Source organism: Trachurus japonicus, chromosome 2 (assembly GCF_045865225.1).
Source record: "Trachurus japonicus isolate A0001 chromosome 2, Traja_1.0".
NCBI lineage: Eukaryota > Metazoa > Chordata > Actinopteri > Carangiformes > Carangidae > Trachurus > Trachurus japonicus.
In genome coordinates, this window is record NC_140908.1 from 15,939,102 (window position 1) to 15,959,800 (window position 20,699).

The 20,699-nt window shown below is 39.2% G+C and overlaps 1 protein-coding gene across 2 annotated transcripts in view; it reads left to right on the forward strand.

Annotated features, from left to right (window-relative positions):
- The window catches only part of dmd (dystrophin), a 413,300-nt gene that overhangs the window by 195,179 nt on the left and 197,422 nt on the right, over positions 1-20,699 (forward strand). The window contains exons 16-22 of one of the 2 annotated variants that reach the window (XM_085802729.1): positions 5,103-5,204; positions 8,109-8,216; positions 8,570-8,749; positions 12,437-12,606; positions 12,715-12,750; positions 16,821-16,944; positions 19,310-19,388. In XM_085802729.1, coding sequence (XP_085658855.1) covers positions 5,103-5,204; positions 8,109-8,216; positions 8,570-8,749; positions 12,437-12,606; positions 12,715-12,750; positions 16,821-16,944; positions 19,310-19,388 — 799 coding nt within the window. The remainder of the gene's footprint in view (positions 1-5,102; positions 5,205-8,108; positions 8,217-8,569; positions 8,750-12,436; positions 12,607-12,714; positions 12,751-16,820; positions 16,945-19,309; positions 19,389-20,699) is intronic. The other variant, XM_085802740.1, reaches the window with a different exon arrangement.

The window sequence follows — 20,699 nt, forward strand, 5'->3', positions numbered from 1 at the left end:
TTCAAGCAAAGACGCTTTATTTTGGTTCAAGCTAGCTACATCGAGGGTAGGTTAGCTTCCTGTTTCAAAGTAAAAGCACAAATTCTATCGTCATGGTTTTCTGTATGTAAAGGGCAACGGGTGTTTTATTTTGTGAAAGTAACCGGAAGTGCGTTGGGACGAATTCGGTGCTACTCAAGCTAGCCGTTGTGACCAACAAAATAGTAAACAGCTGGTATTTAGACAAATTAACGACACACTGCTGATCTAAACGGCTACTTTCTCGCCTAAAAATGTTTGAAATGTTGATAAAGTGATATATTTACAGAGTTTAGAGCTAAAATGAAATCAGCTTCTGACTGCTGATTTCGGCTCAGCTAGGAGGCAGGCTAACACTACCCATACACTTCCAGTGTTTGAGCTAAGCTAATTACGGCGATATGGCTCTATCTCCCTTGTTACTGCACGCACAGTGGAAAGGATGGTGTCTATCTGCTGGTCATGGACTCGGGAGTGAGGCAAGACACGGGGAAAAAAATGTTGGCGTATCCCTTTAAATATACTCATAGGAGACACATGGCTAATATTGCTTTTCTCACTCACTATTTAACTGGAGCAGACTCCAGGACGGTTTCCCAGGGAGAATAGACTTAACAGATAGTTTTGTCTTCGGTGTTGTGCACTAATTAGACCTTGGCAGCGAAATGTGTGTGTGTGTGTGTGATGTTGTTTACGCTATAAGTCATCACACAGACTGCAGCCAGGAGTCAGACTGTTGCTGCGTGTTTGTGTGGTTAATTCTCCACGCCTGTCGTACCATCTGATGTACGGGGCCGTAGTTCCCCTTGTTAACTCTCATACACTGCAAAGAATCTAACTAAACATCACAACTTTCTAACGCGCCAGCCTTTGTGTGGTTCATATGGCCGGTGTCTGAGGGGCCCTAGGAAATATATGGAGTCACACAGACAACACAAGGATTCATAAATGTGTTGTTGGAGTCATAGATGGATAGAATGCACACAGAAATATGTGTCATTCTATACAGATATAAGAAGAATCCAACAACATTCACAAATGTATTTCTGATGCACACACTACAACGGAGTATTAGGGCCACATTGACAAATAAAAAAATCACAAACTTCGAGAATAAAGTTGTAAATTTACGACTTTATTCTCGTAATGTTATGACTTTTTTCTCGTAGGAAATGTACGACTTTATTCTCGTAAATTTACGACTTAATTCTCGTAAATTTATGACTTTATTCTCGTAAATTTACGACTTTATTCTCGTAATGTTATGACTTCTTTCTCATAGGAAATGTACGACTTAATTCTCGTAAATTGACGACTTTATTCTCGTAAATTTACAACTTTATTCTCGTAAATTTACGGCTTTTTTTCTCGTAGGAAATGTACGACTTTATTCTCGTAAATTTATAAGCCTGTGTTTTTTTTCTCAATGTGGCCCTAATACTCCGTCGTAACACATAGATAAGCATATGTAAAGGAAATCCACAAATATATGCATTTAACAATATTTATATACATGAATATACATAAAGTGAATTGAATCTGCCTTTAGTTTGTGAATGTTTATGTAATTTCAATGAATTATCTGCAGCCAATCAAATGTGTCCTTCCTTTCAGCCAATCGTAATTGCTGAACAACTCATAAGAAGGGAGAAGCTAGCTAAACATGTTAAATGTTTCCAAAATCTAATCTGCTGAAATTTCACATTTCATGTGTAGCTAAAATACTTAATGTTTCACTTTTATTTTTGTGGCGTTTTATAATGAAATTTTTATTTTTTTTAAATGAATTAGCAATAGCAATTAGCAAAAAATGAGAGGATAATTGGATGTGAGTGAAACTCTTTCCTTCCTTGGGGATTGAAGGTTTAAGGAGCTGTAGATAAAAGTAAGCCCTTCACATATTGTTGTGTGGCGTGGAAATTATAATCCCATCTGAAATCCTTAAAAAGATAGTTTCTCATTTGACTTTTTTTAATCTTTTGAGGTTTAATCGCTTCCCATGGAGCTGTTTATTACTAAATACAAGATAAGAGAGATAAATAGACGAGTAGGAACATTGTGTGCCGGTGTGTAAATATGCAAAAAGAAGGCGCCGTCCCTGGTTTTCTTCATGCTGCTGAACTGTCACTTGATTAATTACAAGCTATTCATCTTAAGATTAACCTGCTGAGCCTCTCCTTCTACATCAGCCTTTTACTCACTCACTTTCTTTCCTTTTGCATCTCATTGTCTTTTCATTTCCTCCGCTCCCTCGTGCCCCTCGCCCTCTGTCCCCCTGTCACTGTGATGACATTGTTCAGGGGACAGACGCTCTGGGGGTTTTGTCTTTGCCATTCAAATTGGAATTGAAGAGTTAACAGCTAGCTGCCAATACACTGCAGTCAGGGAAAATGAACGGCATTGTACTGTATGTGTTCCAAGTGCAGCGTCACTGTGTATGTGGGCTGCAATAACATACAATAGCAAATATGAACAAAGGGCAGGCATTAGTGTTTTCATGCCTTGAGTTAATCTTTATCTTAAAATTATCTAAAAATCCCTCTTCTTCTTTGTATAATTACTTGTGCTCTAGAAATAACTTAATCGTAACCTACCCTGACTTAACTAAATGAATCCTAACTTAGCTTAGCTTAATTTATTGTAATTTACCTAAACTTTTCCTAATTTATCTTAACATAACTTATCTTAACTTCACTTATCCCAACATAACTTAACTTTTCCTAATTTAGCTTAACATAACTTAACTTATCTTAACTTCACTTATCCCAACGTAACTTAACTTTTCCTAACTTAGCTTAACATAACTTAACTTATCTTAACTTCACTTATCCCAACGTAACTTAACTTTTCCTAACTTAGCTTAACATAACTTATCTTAACTTCATTTATCCCAACGTAACTTAACTTTTCCTAACTTAGCTTAACATAACTTATCTTAACTTCACTTATCCCAACGTAACTTAACTTTTCCTAACTTAGCTTAACATAACTTATCTTAACTTCACTTATCCCAACGTAACTTAACTTTTCCTAACTTAGCTTAACATAACTTATCTTATCTTAACTTCACTTATCCCAGCGTAACTTAACTTTTCCTAACTTAGCTTAACATAACTTATCTTATCTTAACTTCACTTATCCCAGCGTAACTTAACTTTTCCTAACTTAGCTTAACATAACTTATCTTAACTTCACTTATCCCAACGTAACTTAACTTTTCCTAACTTAACTTAACATAACTTATCTTATCTTAACTTCACTTATCCCAACGTAACTTAACTTTTCCTAACTTAGCTTAACATAACTTAACTTATCTTAACTTCACTTATCCCAATGTAACTTAACTTTTCCTAACTTAGCTTAACATAACTTATCTTAACTTCACTTATCCCAACGTAACTTAACTTTTCCTAACTTAGCTTAACTTAGCTTAACATAATTTATCTTATCTTAACTTCACTTATCCCAACGTAACTTAACTTTTCCTAACTTAACTTAACTTAGCTTAACATAACTTATCTTATCTTAACTTCACTTATCCCAATGTAACTTAACTTTTCCTAACTTAGCTTAACATAACTTATCTTAACTTCACTTATCCCAACGTAACTTAACTTTTCCTAACTTAACTTAACATAACTTATCTTATCTTAACTTCACTTATCCCAACGTAACTTAACTTTTCCTAACTTAGCTTAACATAACTTAACTTATCTTAACTTCACTTATCCCAATGTAACTTAACTTTTCCTAACTTAGCTTAACATAACTTATCTTAACTTCACTTATCCCAACGTAACTTAACTTTTCCTAACTTAGCTTAACTTAGCTTAACATAATTTATCTTATCTTAACTTCACTTATCCCAACGTAACTTAACTTTTCCTAACTTAACTTAACTTAGCTTAACATAACTTATCTTATCTTAACTTAAAGGAATAGTTCACCAAAAAATGAAATTCACCCTCATGCTGATGAATACTCCGGAGTAGTTTTTTATTCCTCGCATCTGGAGAGTAATAGGGCCCGACACAAAAAAGGTCCATAAAACTACACAAAAACCCTCTAATATTCCTCCACACTGCTCGTCCACTGCAATCCAAGTGTCCTGAAGGGAGATAGTCCAGAGTTTACTGGAAACAACGTCATTTAGGACATTTTTACAGCCTAAACAGTCCTGTATTGAATTTGCTAGGAGCACGTTCACACGATTCATCCTGCCCCGACACAAAAAGGTCCATAAAACTACGCAAAAACCATCTAATATTCCTCCTTACTGCAATGCGGGACTGTTTAGGCTGTACAAAATGTCCTAAATGACGTAGTTTCCAGTAAACTCTGGACTATCTCCCTTCAGGACACTTGGATTGCAGCGGACGAGCAGTGTGGAGGAATATTAAATGGTTTTTGTGTAGTTTTATGGACGTTTTTGTGTCTGGCCCTGTTGACTCCCATATAAAGTTTTCGTTGCACTACAAACCCGGGTCTCCAGATGCACTTTGAGGAATAAAAAACTACTCTGGAGTATTCACCAGCATGAGGGGGAGTCATAATGACTGAATTTCATTTTTTGGTGAACTTTCCTTTAACTTCACTTATCCTAACTTATAGCTTAACTTAACTTATTTTATCCAGACTTAACTAAACTTGATGTAACCTACAGTAACTTAACTTAACTTAGAAATACAATTAGATTAGATTATACTTTATTTTTGGTAGCTCAATTCCTAACTCGTCCTGTCTATGTGTTAAATTGTCCTTCAGTAGGAGAATAAACCCAATGCACGCATGACAACTCCTCCACTTACTGGTGTGTGTGTGTGTGTGTGTGTGTGTGTGTGTGTGTGTGTGTAGAAGAGAGGACAAAGAGTCCAACTGCATTTTTGGCAGCTGAAAGAATGAGACTGTAAAGTGAACATGTGAATCCATTAGTCTTTGAGTCATCTTGATAGAACTCTTTAAATCCCTAAAGGGAAATAATTCAAAAGGATTTTTTTGTGCTAATGCAGACATTAATGGATGATTTGTCTTTGTGTGTGTGTGTGTCTGTGTGTGTGTCTGTGTGTGTGTGTGTATGGACGCAGGTGCTTGGTGATCGCTGGGCAGCCATTTGTAGATGGACAGAAGAACGCTGGATTCTGCTGCAGGAGATTTTACTGAAATGGCAGCACTTCACTAATGAACAGGTATGTGTGTGTGTGTGTGTGTGTGTGTGTGTGTGTGTGTGTGTGTGTGTGTGTGTGTGTGTGTGTCTAAGGCTGGCTCACAGCAATTATAATATATGCAGCATACATATGAGTTCAGATCATCCTCATCATTTTAGCTCCTACTTTTTAGGCTTAAAGAGTATGTTTAAGCTGAAACAGGATCAAATCTGATGTATAATTAAAGTATAGTATAGTAATGTACAACAATAAATGATTTATGCAAAGTTGTGATGAGGATCAGTCCACGCTATGAGATAATAACACAACGTTACCACACAGAGTTGTTTTAGAGGGAAATTCATGCAAAACCACTGATGCACGTTGCCTTCAGGGACAGTTCTTCATCATCAGTCTCTGTATTTCCCTCTAAAACAACTCTGTGTGGTAACGTTGTGTTATTATCTCATAGCGTGGTGAATGTGCAGCTCACAACTTGTCCACCAGAGCGTTGTGGAGTTGTTGGATTGTGTATTTGATGAGTTTGATGATGAGGGAAACCAAGAAATCCCATAATGAGCCTCCGTAGCGTAGCTCTGAGCAGCTCACGGCTCTGCTCCGCCGTTCTAAAAATAGCTTGCACCGACAATTAAACGTAACAAACCTACTGCTATGACTATATGGCAATGGGCCAATTTACCAAAATGTTATTATCCCTTTAATATAGTCTACACTTGCAAACCCTACATAATATCCAGTACTGTCGGGTCGTCAGTGGTCCAACTGTCTTTGTGCAAGAAATCGAACCCACTGATCGCTCTTCTCTTCCATCAGTTAGTGTGTGTGGCATGCGTCGTTAAGACTGGAGAAGTGCTATATGAGTGCAGACCATTTACTTTGGTTTATGGCCTAATACTTAAAAGAAACCAATGACAGCTCCCGCCAGCCTCAGCTATACTTTGTATTAAGAGCTAATTAGCGAGGGGGAAAATCGTCAATCAGACTTTAGACACACACACACACACACACACACACACACAAAATGCTAAGCTGATGCCGAGTATTTCTCTGCATTTTCTGCATGTCGTGATCTCATATACATTCAAACATATAGGCTAGATTGGCTTTTTTACAGTGTAGTTGGACTTTTGTGCTTTCATGACCTGGGATTGTTCTAAATTTCACCAATAATCAGCCAATTATATCATGAACCAGATCAATTATCGTTAATTTTTAACTTTTTTTTCGTGTCTTGCCTCACTCCCGAGTCCATGACCAGCAGATAGACACCATCCTTTCCACTGTGCGTGCAGTAACCATGGAGATAGAGCCGTATCGCCCGTAATTAGCTTAGCTCAAACACTGGAAGTGTATGGGTAGTGTTAGCCTGCCTCCTACCTGAGCTGAAACCAGCAGTCAGAAGCTGATTTCATTTTAGCTCTAAACTCTGTAAATATATCACTTTATCCACATTTCAAACATGTTTAGGTGAGAAAGTAGCCGTTTAGATCAGCAGTGTGTCGTTAATTTGTCTAAATACCAGCTGTTTACTATTTTGTTCTGACGAATTTGGCGCTACTCAAGCTAGCCGTTGTGACCAACGCACTTCCGGTTACTTTCACAAAATAAAACACCCGTTGCCCTTTACATACAGAAAACCATGACGATAGAATTTGTGCTTTTACTTTGAAATAGGAAGCTAACCTACCCTCGATGTAGCTAGCTTGAACCAAAATAAAGCGTCTTTGCTTGAACCCTCCGTTTTGACCGATCTGGTCCCGTTAGCGGCATTTGACCGCTCAAGATGCCTTACCGGAGAGTTTTGTCAGCTCTGAGACCAAGATCGGTCCGTTTAGAGTTGCTGAAGAGTTTCTCTGATGACTTTAGGTGGAGGCAGGCTAACACTACCCATACACTTCCAGTGTTTGAGCTAAGCTAGGCTAACACTACCCATACACTTCCAGTGTTTGAGCTAAGCTAATTAGCGACTTTAGGTGGAGGCAGGCTAACACTACCCATACACTTCCAGTGTTTGAGCTAAGCTAATTAGAGACTTTAGGTGGAGGCAGGCTAACACTACCCATACACTTCCAGTGTTTGAGCTAAGCTAGGCTAACACTACCCATACACTTCCAGTGTTTGAGCTAAGCTAATTACGGCGATACGGCTCTATCTCCCTTGTTACTGCACGCACAGTAGAAAGGATGGTGTCTATCTGCTGGTCATGGACTCTGGAGTGAGGCAAGACACGAAAAAAAAAAAGTTGACGTATCCCTTTAAATCTTGGCCCGAACCCAGCCAAATAATTAAAAAAATTATAATAATAATAATCATTGGTGCATTTCACAATAAACAACACACAGTACAAACAACAAGAAGATAAACTTCAATTTTGACATATGAAATTCCACTGTTGGATAGATATTATATTATTAGATTCTATTAGGACTTTTATAGGAGGAACTCATCTTATTTTGTTTGTCCTTGTGTTATTTTTAGCCACAGCAGACCTTGTAAAAAGGGGAAATTAAATGTGTCACCATATCCAATTTGCTCATGTTCTGTGATTAATAATTGAGGAAGCCCAAAATCACACCATCAGCTTACACACGATTAGCCGATCATCTTTAATTAAAAGCTCCAAAATGAGATTTGCATTACTCCCCTCTGGGCCGTAGTCGCTGGGTTTATTGTTTGATTTGTTAAATAGAGGTTTTTAACGCTCCAACATTAGAATAATACACATTTATTATCAGTGTATATACATTTCATCTGTGATTAATCAGTTAGATAGAGATTGTGTATTATAATGATGGATCGCTGCCTTCAGTGGCTCCTGGATATCCATAAGGACCAGATTTAATTTAATTTGATTATTCAAATCATCAGAAAATACATAATTCAATTGTAGCCGACTCATTTCCTCTCTTGTGTTTCTGTCCTCAGTGTTTGTTCGACTCGTGGCTGACGCAGAAGGAGGAGCTGGTGAGCTCCATCAAAACCTCCAACCTCAAGGACCCGACCGAGACGGTGGCGTGCGTCCGCCGCCTCGCCGTGAGCGCCGCGCATCGCTTTCATTCATTTATTCATTTTTATTTTTATTTTTTATTATTCACATTTTAATTTTACAACATATAACAAAAACATTACGTACACATACACACACACAACACAAAGACATTCACCAGGAATTACAGACTAATACATATTTATTATTTATTATTTATTATATTAATTTGCACGTTGTATTATGGAGTTCCATTGTTCACTTGGTAGGTGCACTCCATCGCTGAACGCTGAATTGATTGTGAAAACAAGTAATCGTGACATCCCTAGACTGAACTGAACATATGTTGTGTTGTGTTGTGTTGTGTGTGTGTTGTGTTGTGTGTGTTTCTCTGGTCCAGACGGTGAAGGCCGAGCTGGAGCTGAAGCGTCCCACCATGGACAAGCTTTGCTCCATGAGTCAGGACCTTCTGTCCAGCCTGAAGAACAAGGAGGTGGCCAGCAAACTGGAGAACAGACTGGACAGCTTCGCCCAGCGCTGGGACCGACTGGTCCAGAGTCTGGAGCTCAGCAGCTCTCAGGTAGCTACAACACACACATACACACACATACACATATATACACACACACACACACACACACACACAGAGGTGGACAACGTTTTTGGTGCCCTTCTTTTAAAGTAAAGAAAACCCCACATTTGTCACTGAAATAACTTGAAACTGATAAAAGTAAAGGACCAAAGGATGTTCTCTCAGAAGCTTTTTGATCCAAAACTGAAGCTTTGTGATCCAAAACTGAAGCTTTTTGATCCAAAACTTGAGCTTTGTGATCCAAAACTGAAGCTTTGTGATCCAAAACCTGAGCTTTGTGATCCAAAACCTGAGCTTTGTGATCCAAAATTGAAGCTTTTTAATACAAAACAGGAGCTTTTTGATCTAAAACTGAAGCGTTTTGATCCAAAACTGAAGCATTGTGATCCAAAACTGAAGTGTTTTGATCCAAAACTGAAGCTTTTTGATCCAAAACTGAAACTTTTTAACACAAAACTGAAGCTTTTTAATACAAAACTGGAGCTTTTTGATCTAAAACTGAAACGTTTCACTGAAATAACTTGAAACTGATAAAAAGTAAAGGACCAAAGGATGTTCTCCCAGAAGCTTTGTGGACAGATGAGAGAAAACTTAAAGGGATAGTTCACCCTAGAATGATATTTCGCTCATTATCTCCTCCCCCTCATGTGGACTAAGGGCTGGAAGAAGTTTCAGAGTCCACCGTCCCTTCTCTGAGTTACAGGGGGTCTTGACGTAGCAGTGCATTTCAATGCCACGGTAGCAAAGGGACACCAGAGCTCTTCGTAAAAAAACACACACAAAAAAACATCCAAATACCTCCACGATGCTCGTATGTAATGTCCGTCTTGTGCTGAAGCCCCAAATTGCGTAATTGTCCCGAAAAAAATTAAATAAGTCTATATTTTAAGCTTGTTTGTAGCATTAGCTCCAACTCGAGTCGGTCTCAGTGCGAACCTTGCGCATGCGCGCTGGCAGCGGAAGAGCCGGACAACAACACTAGGAGCTAATGCTACAAACATGCTTGGAATGTGGACTCATTAAATTTTTTTCGGGACAATTACGCAATTTGGGGCTTCAGCACAAGACGGACATTACATACGAGCATCATGGAGGTATTTGGATGTTTTTTTGTGTGTGTTTTTTTACGAAGAGCTCTGGTGTCCCTTTACAACCGTTATATGGACATGCACTGCTACGCCAAGACCCCCTGTAACTCAGAGAAGGGACGGAGGACTCTGGAAATTCTTCCAGCCCTTAGTCCACATGAGGGTGAGTAGATAATGAGCGAAATATCATTCTAGGGTGAACTATCCCTTTAAGCTTTTTGATCCAAAACTGAAGCTTTATGATCAAAAACTTGAGCTTTGTGATGCAAAACTAAAGTGTTTTGAATAAAAACTGGTTCTTTTTGATCCAAAGCTGGAACTTTTTGATCCAAAACTGAAGCTTTTTGATCCAAAACTGGAACTTTTTGATCCAAAGCTGGAACTTTTTGATCCAAAACTGAAGCTTTTTAATACAAAACTGAAACTTTTTAATACAAAACTGAAGCGTTTTGATCCAAAACTGAAGCTTTGTGATCCAAAACTGGAACTTTTTGATCCAAAACTGGAACTTTTTGATCCAAAACTGAAACTTTTTAATACAAAACTGAAGCGTTTTGATCCAAAACTGAAGCTTTTTAATACAAAACTGAAACTTTTTAATACAAAACTGAAGCGTTTTGATCCAAAACTGAAGCTTTTTGATCCAAAACTGGAGCTTTTTGATCCAAAACTGGAACTTTTTGATCCAAAACTGGAACTTTTTAATACAAAACTGAAGCGTTTTGATCCAAAACTGAAGCTTTTTGGAAAGTCTTATCCGCTCATCATACACAGATGCAAAAATGAAGCATACAAAGAAAAGAACACTGTACCTACTGTGAAACATGGATCAGACTCGGTCTTAGTCACAGGTCAGAGGTCAGAGGTCAGAGGTCCTCCAACAGGACACACAGCTAAAAACACTCAATCTTATGTTGTTATCAGTTAGCACAGATAATTGTATTACAAAAGGAGTAGCTATATTGGTATTGTCAGTTTGAAATGATTTTTGTTGAAAGAGCAGCAGAGATGTTCAAAACTTTGGGTGAAAAGGATTAAAAATGTTGGAGTTCAGGTTGCTGTGGAAAAGACCAAAGACTTTTCATTATCACTTTACCCCACAACACAATCACACACTGTTCTCTCATCTCCTTCTATAATTACACAACTCCTTCCTTATCTTTGTTTCTCTGTTGTCATCTTTGTGCTTTTAAAACCGTCATGTACTGACAAGCGATGAGATGAAGACGAGTGCTTGTGTGGCGTTCTGATTGGCCGATGAAACACCAGAGCTTCACAAGGAATGAATTACGGAAACTTCTTATATTTCAGATTTTCAAAGGGGCCTTAAAGTGGATTTTTACACTCAAAAGGGTCAACTAAAACATAAACAATCAACTTAACATCCAGATAAAGACCTTGGACATGCTAGTTGGTGAGCTTTGTTAGTCCTCAAAGTCTTGAAAAGAAAGCAAGTAGGAGTATTTTCCAAAAAATATAAAACTTTTTATGATTACCTTAGAGGCTCAATAAGCGCAGAGGTGTCCTTTAAATTTACCACAGTAGCCTTGAGGCCTACAAAGGGAGGTTAGGTTCAACTAAGTGGGCAAAGGAATCAGATTATGATTAAAAAACGGATATTATGTTATTAATAGTCCACTGAGAAATATTCTTTGATGGAACTCATCACATTAATGCTGTACATGATTCTTATTTCAATTCATTCTTTGATCCACTTTGTTAAAAACAACAGGGGGTCGGCTGGATTACCGATCTCTTCCAAAAGATGAAACTTTATTTATGGGTTTTCAACAAACGATTAGTAACTGTACACGTGTCAGCTTTTCAGGCGGGCTCAGTGCATCCGGTCCATTGTAATTCTAGTACCGTTTGTGCACCTTTAATGGACAAACAAAAAAACAACACATTTTTATGTAAATGATGCCTGCCAGGCGCTTTCATATTCAGTCTACCTTAACTGAACCTTGTCTTTTCACTTTCAACAGAATATGACTCATTGTTCAAGTGGTAAAAATACATACTTAATCTCAACATTGTTTTTTTTTCTTTAAGATAAGAAATAAGATAAAAGATACGATATTATATAAAAAGATAAGATACAATACAATACAATAAGATACAATTCGACACGCCACAATATGATACGATACAATACGATACGATAAGATACAATACGATAAGATACAATACGATAAGATACAATTTGATACGTTACAATACAATAAGATAAAATACGATAATATACAATATGCTAAAATAAGATACGTTTCAATACAATAATATACAATAATCCTATATTCATCCTATGATGGGGAAATTGTCAGTATTGCAGTAGCAGACATCAGTGAAAACAGTTAAATATAACTCATATCTGTGATTCTTCAGCGGTAAAATAATTCATTGTGAATTTGCCACTGCTCCCAAGTCGGGGGGGGGGGGGGCCCACTTCAGTATTTATTCCAGGGGGCCAAGGTTTCCTAGCAACGGCCCTGGGATTTAGTATTTTCATGAGATTTGTGGACTGGACTTAACCCTGTGCAGTTGGTCTAATTTTTTTGTCTGTTTGTTTGTCTTTTGTTCATGTAAGCTGTCGTCTGCTGTCAGCGTGACCCAGCAGTCCGAGCTGACCCATTCCGTCACGGCGACCGTTACCAAGGTGACGACGAGGGAGAAGGTGTCCGCTCTGCGCCAAGCCAGGGAGTCTCCGCCGCCCCAGAAGAAGAGACAAGTGGTGGTGGACTCGGAGCTCAGGAAAAGGTGGATGTTCATTGGTGCACTGAGGACTGCTGCTCTGCTTTCAATCATCATTACTTTTATTTATTTGCATTATTACGGTTTTCCTTCTAACTTGTGTCAAATGTTTAGTTACATGCACCCGTTTCTGCTGTCGTATCTCAGCAGGTAGGTAATAAAACACAGCAGATACTGCTAATGAGTATCTGTGGGGATAATAGAGGCTAGCCTGAAATTGCACCTTTGATAGTCGTGAGCAGTAGCAGCAGCAGCTAGATAGTAGTAGCAAGTAGTTAAAGTGACACGCCAACATTTTTTTTTTCATGTCTTGCCTCACTCCTGAGTCCATGACCAGCAGATAGACACCATCCTTTCCACTGTGTGTGCAGTAACAAGGGAGATAGAGCCGTATCGCCGTAATTAGCTTAGCTCAAACACTGGAAGTGTATGGGTAGTGTTAGCCTGCCTCCACCTAAAGTAGCTAATTAGCTTAGCTCAAACACTGGAAGTGTATGGGTAGTGTTAGCCTGCCTCCTACCTGAGCTGAAATCAGCAGTCAGAAGCTGGTTTCATTTTAGCTCTAAACTCTGTAAATATATCACTTTATCAACATTTCAAACATGTTTAGGTGAGAAAGTAGCCGTTTAGATCAGCAGTGTGTCGTTAATTTGTCTAAATACCAGCTGTTTACTATTTTGTTAAGACGAATTCGACGCTACTCAAGCTAGCCGTTGTGACCAACGCACTTCCGGTTACTTTCACAAAATAAAACACCCGTTGCCCTTTACATACAGAAAACCATGACGATAGAATTAGTGCTTTTACTTTGAAACAGGAAGCTAACCTACCCTCGATGTAGCTAGCTTGAACCAAAATAAAGCGTCTTTGCTTGAACCCTCCGTTTTGACCGATCTGGTCCCGTTAGCGGCATTTGACCGCTCAAGATGCCTTACCGGAGAGTTTTGTCAGCTCTGAGACCAAGATCGGTCCGTTTAGAGTTGCTGAAGAGTTTCTCTGATGACTTTAGGTGGAGGCAGGCTAACACTACCCATACACTTCCAGTGTTTGAGCTAAGCTAGGCTAACACTACCCATACACTTCCAGTGTTTGAGCTAAGCTAATTAGTGACTTTAGGTGGAGGCAGGCTAACACTACCCATACACTTCCAGTGTCTGAGCTAAGCTAATTACGGCGATACGGCTGTATCTCCCTTGTTACTGCACGCACAGTAGAAAGGATGGTGTCTATCTGCGGTCATGGATTCGGGAGTGAGGCAAGACACGAAAAAAAAAATGTTGGCGTATCCCTTTAAGCAAGCCTTACGCATGTTATTAATCCAGTGGTGGAAAGTGACTCAAGATTTCCTCAAGCATCGTACTGAGGTTCCATGTTGTAGCCTATTTTTTGTGAAATTTTCTTTCTATTCCAAAAAGGCAAATAGTTCCATTTCCATGACTTGTTGCCAATAGCATACTAACAGTAAATCACCCAAATACGTATATAATAATAACATCAAATGCATTCTTCATACGTATGTTTGTGGCTCTCCTCCCAGTGAGTCCGAATAACCTGGCAACTTACAGAACATTTAAAAGTGAAGGTGAAAAGTGAAAGTGAAAATGTTCCATAAGACCCACACAGTCTCTACCCTGCATGGGTGCAGATCCCAGGGGGGACGGGGGGGACATGTCCCCCCCAATTTCTGAAAAACATGAATTGTCCCCCCCAATAAAAATACCCTAAATTATTCAAAATTGAACAAATGTATTTTCAGACTTCACATTCTTCACATTTTAGATTCACATCTAAAAAGAAATGATTGAAATGGTAGAACAAATAACCAGAGCCGAAATCTTACACAGACACTGATGACATCAGCAGGCTTTAAATTAAAAAAAAATGACACCCTCAATCTTAGGATTTATATTTTGATATTCATCCAAATCATGCATAAAGTAGTCCCATACCCTGGGAGAAAAGGAAGATGGTGAGAAGAATTGGGGATCTGGGAAGGTCAGTGGGAGGCGAAAGATAAGAATGTGAGTAGATATTATATGTCAGAGACCTTTAAAATTATAATTTACTAATATAACAGCAGTGATACCGCTGTTGGCTGTTTAGGACAAATAAACAAGAAAGGTATAAGCCCAATAAATGATTCCCTGTGCAGTACTTTTTGAATGATATGGTGAGCCTCTACCAAGTTGTGATTTATGGTGGCATGTTATGAGCTGCATACAGGCAAAAAAAAAAATCACTTTTGTGCCCCCCCCAATCCTGACATCAGATCTGCACCCCTGCTACCCTGATATTGTTTCTGGTTGGATGTAATATAAATTGAATATTTAATTTGATCATTCAAAAAACAGTCAGCCAATTAGAAGAGAAAGTTTGTCCCACAAACCTGTGGAGGCATACAACGATACTGAGATGATTTTTCTTGTAGATATCAACACTTCACAGGGAAAGTGTAAAATATGAGACCTTAAAGTCAGCGATGAAGATTTTCTATTTATATATTTCCGCAGGTTATTCCACACCCTCGATATTTCTACGTCTTCAAGTTGTCCAGATATTGAGAGTGCAATATCTCAAAGATGGATTGCTTAGATTTTCAAGGGTCAATGTGACCACACAAAACACGCTAATAAATTGCGACCAGACTGGTTGGCGGAGGTAAACAAGCACAAAGGTGATAATTCTAGTTCCACCTGGGATTTATTTGTGGCTGATATTTATTAGTTCAGCTTTTAGCAACTCATAACAGCGGATGATAGAATCTGTGAGCTGGCAAACATTGATGTAAACAGCACAGGTCTCTAATACGTCATGATGTCAGACCACTGGGATGCACACACTCAATGTAAATATAACTTTTATTGGTTTAGAAGACACTTCCACAGGGAACCTTGAACACATTTCCACATTTTTGTATCAAAGGATCTGAGTACTTTACCCACCACTGTTGTTATGTTTATTTTTAGGCACATTTACATCAGAATATTCATTTTCCCTAGTTGTAAATTCACATTTAACTTGAATGTAGATTAGTATAATTTGTGTAAATGATTTAAATTGTTGGGTGCGTGAAACCACTCCCCACTCAATTCAAGGTTCTGAATGAGGTAATGAACTAAACACACTTGATGGGTTAGGGTGGATTTAAAGTGATACACCAACATTTTTTTTTCATGTCTTGCCTCACTCCCGAGTCCATGACCAGCAGATAGACACCATCCTTTCCACTGTGCGTGCAGTAACCATGGAGATAGAGCCGTATCGCTGTAATTAGCTTAGCTCAAACACTGGAAGTGTATGGGTAGTGTTAGCCTGCCTCCTACCTGAGCTGAAATCAGCAGTCAGAAGCTGATTTCATTTTAGCTCTAAACTCTGTAAATATATCACTTTATCCACATTTCAAACATGTTTAGGTGAGAAAGTAGCCGTTTAGATCAGCAGTGTGTCGTTAATTTGTCTAAATACCAGCTGTTTACTATTTTGTTGGGACAAATTCGGCACTACTCAAGCTAGCTGTCATATTTTACCTCCAGCCGCACTTCCGATTACTTCTGGTTACTTTCACAAAATAAAACACCCGTTGCCCTTTACATACAGAAAACCATGAGGATAGAATTTGTGCTTTTACTTTGAAATAGGAAGCTAAGCTACCCTCGATGTAGCTAGCTTGAACCAAAATAAAGCGTCTTTGCTTGAACCCTCCGTTTTGACCGATCTGGTCCCGTTAGCGGCATTTGACCGCTCAAGATGCCTTACCGGAGAGTTTTGTAGCTCTGAGACCAAGATCGGTCCGTTTAGAGTTGCTGAAGAGTTTCTCTGATGACTTTAGGTGGAGGCAGGCTAACACTACCCATACACTTCCAGTGTTTGAGCTAAGCTAATTACGGGCGATACGGCTCTATCTCCCTTGTTACTGCACGCACAGTGGAAAGGATGGTGTCTATCTGCTGGTCATGGACTCGGGAGTGAGGCAAGACACGAAAAAAAATGTTGGTGTATCCCTTTGAGTTGGAGTTGATGTGAATAGCCTACATGTCGGGGAAGAATACTAAATGTGACTTTGGATGTCATCAAGTGACATTCAATGAAAATGAAGTAAATAAGAGTTAAGGGTATTATGAAAGATGCAGACTTGTTTTTTTATTGTGCAAAAAGTACGAGTAAGTCTGTGCTTCACAGTTTCAGCATACTGAGTAACACTGCCGTGTGTGTGTCATCAGATTCGATGTGGACTTCACAGAGGTTCACAGCTACATGACCCGTGGTGAAGCGCTCCTGCAGAGCCCTGAATTCTCTGTGTCCCGCAAGGATGGCAGCATTAAAGAGCTGCACGACAAAGTTCAGGTACAACATCAGTGTGCATGTGGCCTGTGTGTGTGTGTGTGTGTGTATGTGTGTGAGAGAGAGGAAACCATAATCTGCTGGGATGCTGAAGTGCCAAGGTCCCATTACACAGTTGGGTCAGAAATGAATTTTACCTTCCATATAGCAATCATACCAGTGAGGACAGTCACAACTGTTATTATGCAAACAGGACGACAGTGATGTGGCTCAGCAGAAGCATGAGATGCACTGAAGGGTCCATAATGAGTGTGTTTACTAAGTTTTATACAGCAGCTACTGGTGAATGTCATCTAAAAGAGAAAACTTACCAGATGACAACAGAAGGGGAACAACAATAAAGACGAGCATCCCAGAAAAACAAAAACAGAAGCTTCTGTAGCCCTTCAGCTAACTAATCAGTGCTCATTTGGCTAGCTGTTCATTTACTATTATGAAGATGAAACGTTAGAAAACATGTGTAACCTATGTGTTCATTATGACGAATGCTAGCCCAATATTTACCCTCGTTTAGCTGTTAGCATATGAAATGACACAGAAAGATTGAAAAAAATGTCTTTCAAATGACTTAAAGCAAGTACTTTTAGGTGGATAAGCAAATGTCTCTCATTCCTGCTAGAGGTCATGGGAAATGCAGTCTTCATTCTGGCAAAACACTACCGCTTTTGTCCACAGGGGTCGCCAAAATCAACACATAATGAAAGTTCTTTGTAGACGCTTTAAATGTTTGGGAAACACATTTAGGAAATACACTTAGGCTATTCAGTTTCAGTCTCTGGTGTTATTCTCTTTCTAGCCAAATGAGCGCTAACTAATTTGTGCTCATTTAGCTAATACTGACACAGTGTCGTATGTTGTTGCAAGTGGGCCAGCAGAGATAGAGTATAGTCAGTGTTTGTTATGATGTGTGTTTGTGTCCACCTAAGGAATGTTAAGCCGATGTTTACCCTCTTTTAGCTGTTTGCATATAAGCCTTATAAAATTGTCTGAATTATCCATATTTGGGAAATAGACAATTATCCAGTCTCTGCCCTGGTTCTTGTGTAATTCACTTTTTAGCCAAATGAGCGCTAACTAATTAGCTGTCAAAAAAAAAAAATCACTTCAGCTAAATACTCCACTATTATCTACTATTATCACTAGGGATGTCACGATTACTTGTTTTCACAATTAATCGTGGTATTAAACGCCACAATTAATTGATCGTAAAGATTCCTAAATACCGTCACTTTCACAAAAATTTGATGTTGGAAACTTATTGGCAGATGTGCGCAAAAATAAAGGTAAATGCTCAGATACTGGTCCAGTTATCATTAAATTGGTAGGAATTTAAATGTTAGTGTGTCATTTTTAATTTAAAAAAAAAGCAAAACAAAACAAAAAACGATTAAAATAAATGCAAACATTTGGTATAGATAAGAATTTATGACCTGAATATTTCAAACATTTCCCCTGGGGATTAAGAATTGGTCATATATTACCGTAATAGATACTTGAGATATTTTGTGTAAACAAAGGAATTTTTGTTATGAGAACTTGACATAATTTTTAAAGTTTGTCCATTAGGTCTGCTATGACAGTTTAAATTGTCTTTATGTCAAGTTCTCATAACAAAAACATCTCAAACAATGTCAACTTTGCATCAAAAGTGACATAACTTACTGAATGACACTTAACCACAGCTGTCAGAAGTATTCATTGATGGTTATGACAGTGTTATGTCAATCTGATGAATACCTATTCAAGTAGAGTGTTACCAAAATAATGTATAATATGGAATAGATTTATAGAGCATATCACACATTGAAGCTACAGTCAGGGCCGTTGTATAGGGGAGAAAGGTGATGATAACTCTAGGGGCCCAGCGCCCAGTGGGGCCCATAAAAAACCCCAGTAGTCTAATCTTTGTATGACTGAATTATTCTGCTTAGACCCTGACTAATACTCATAGTAATGCTGCATTAGCATCAAAACAAAGTAAATAAAAAATGATAATACATACGTAGTCTAAGAAAAAAAAACTGGAAATGTCAGGGGGCCACTTTAGTATTCTTTAAGGGGGCCCAGAATTCCTAGCAACGGCCCTGGCTACAGTAATACTCATCCTAATACTGCTTATTAATACCACACGGGTTGATTTTCTTTTGTTTTTAATTAATGATAATTGTCTAGCTCTCCACAAGTCGTTCCTCAGGTCTGTCTGACTCACGGCCCATCACTCTGTGTCTCTCTCTACCTCCCTCCTCTTCCTCTTCTCCCTCCTCTCCCTCCTCTTCCTCCTCTTCCTCCTCTCCCTCCTCTCCCTCCTCTCCCTCCTCTTCCTCCTCTCCCTCCTCTCCCTCCTCTTCCTCCCTTCTTTCTGTGACAGGCGATAGAGAGAGAGCGGCCGGAGAAGTACCGCAAGCTTCAGGAGGCGACGCGCACGGCTCAGACCCTGGTAGAGCAGGGTAACGTGCACACTCGCACACACACACACACACACACACACACACACAACGCATACGCTTGTTCATTCACATGCATACACACACAATCCGTCTGTCTCCATGACAACGCCTCCACCTGGCCCACCCTCTGTCCTTGTCTCCATAGAAACACTGGGAGAGAGAGAGAGAGAGAAGAACAGACAAGAGAAAAGAGAGAGAGAGAGAGATGTTTCTTTTCTTCCGTCCTCTCCTCTGTCCTTGTGCGATTGTTTGGGGGCTTTTGAAAGCTCGGCAACACTCGGTTTACATTTTCCTCTTTTTTCCTTTTCGTGCTGCTGCTTTAATCTTCAACCAAACACAACACTGAACTCTGAACATTCCTCAACTTCTTCTCTGTGTGTGTGTGTGTGTGTGTTAGAGAAGGATAGAAAAGTGTTTCTGGGCTCTGGAGTGCAAATAATGCTGAACATGATACTTTTATATTCCATTAGTGCAACGCTGCATCGAAGCCCTGAGGTCGTCTCAGTCTAAGTAGTTGGCGGATAACAGTTGTTCTCAGAAGTCAGAGTTTCCACGCTCTAAGTTTGGAAATTAAATCTTCAACGCACCCTCAAGTCGGAGCTCCGACCAAAGACGGTTTATAAACCAAGACCTTTCATGAGGAGTCAGCTTCCTGTATGATGTCACTAGGCTTCTGCTCGGCCACGCCCCTTTATGGCGCATTTCCACTAGCACGGCTCGGCTCGATACGGCTCGGCTCGGTTTGGTTGTGTTTCCATTACAACTGAGTATCACTAGTGCCGCCGTGACGTCATTTACACGGCGCCGAGCAACGCTCTAAACTCTGTAAAAATATAACTTTAGCAACATTTGAAACATTTTCAGGCGAGAAAGTAGTCGTTTAGATCCCCAACGTGTTGAAAATCTGACTAAATACCAGCTGTTTACAATTTTGTTTCAACGAAGTCGGCGTTACTAAAGCTAGCCGTAGTGAGCAACGCACTTCCGGTTATTTTCACAAAATAAAATACCCGTTGCCTTTTATCATAAGGAAAGCCATTACGATAGAACTGGTGCTTTTACTTTGTAAACAGGAAGTGAACCTACCCTCGCTGTAGCTAGCTTTAAACCGCCGTTTTGACTGCTCTCGTCCCCATAACGGCATTTAATTTTCAATATGCCTTACCGGAGAGTCTACCAGCTCTGAGATCGGCCTGGTTCATTGTAAAACATTTATTTATTGATGTAATGTGGTGTTTTCTGTGCGTACAGACCCCAAGACAGTGCTGCTCTTCTGTCTAACCACAAACAAACTGCTGCTACAGCCACAAT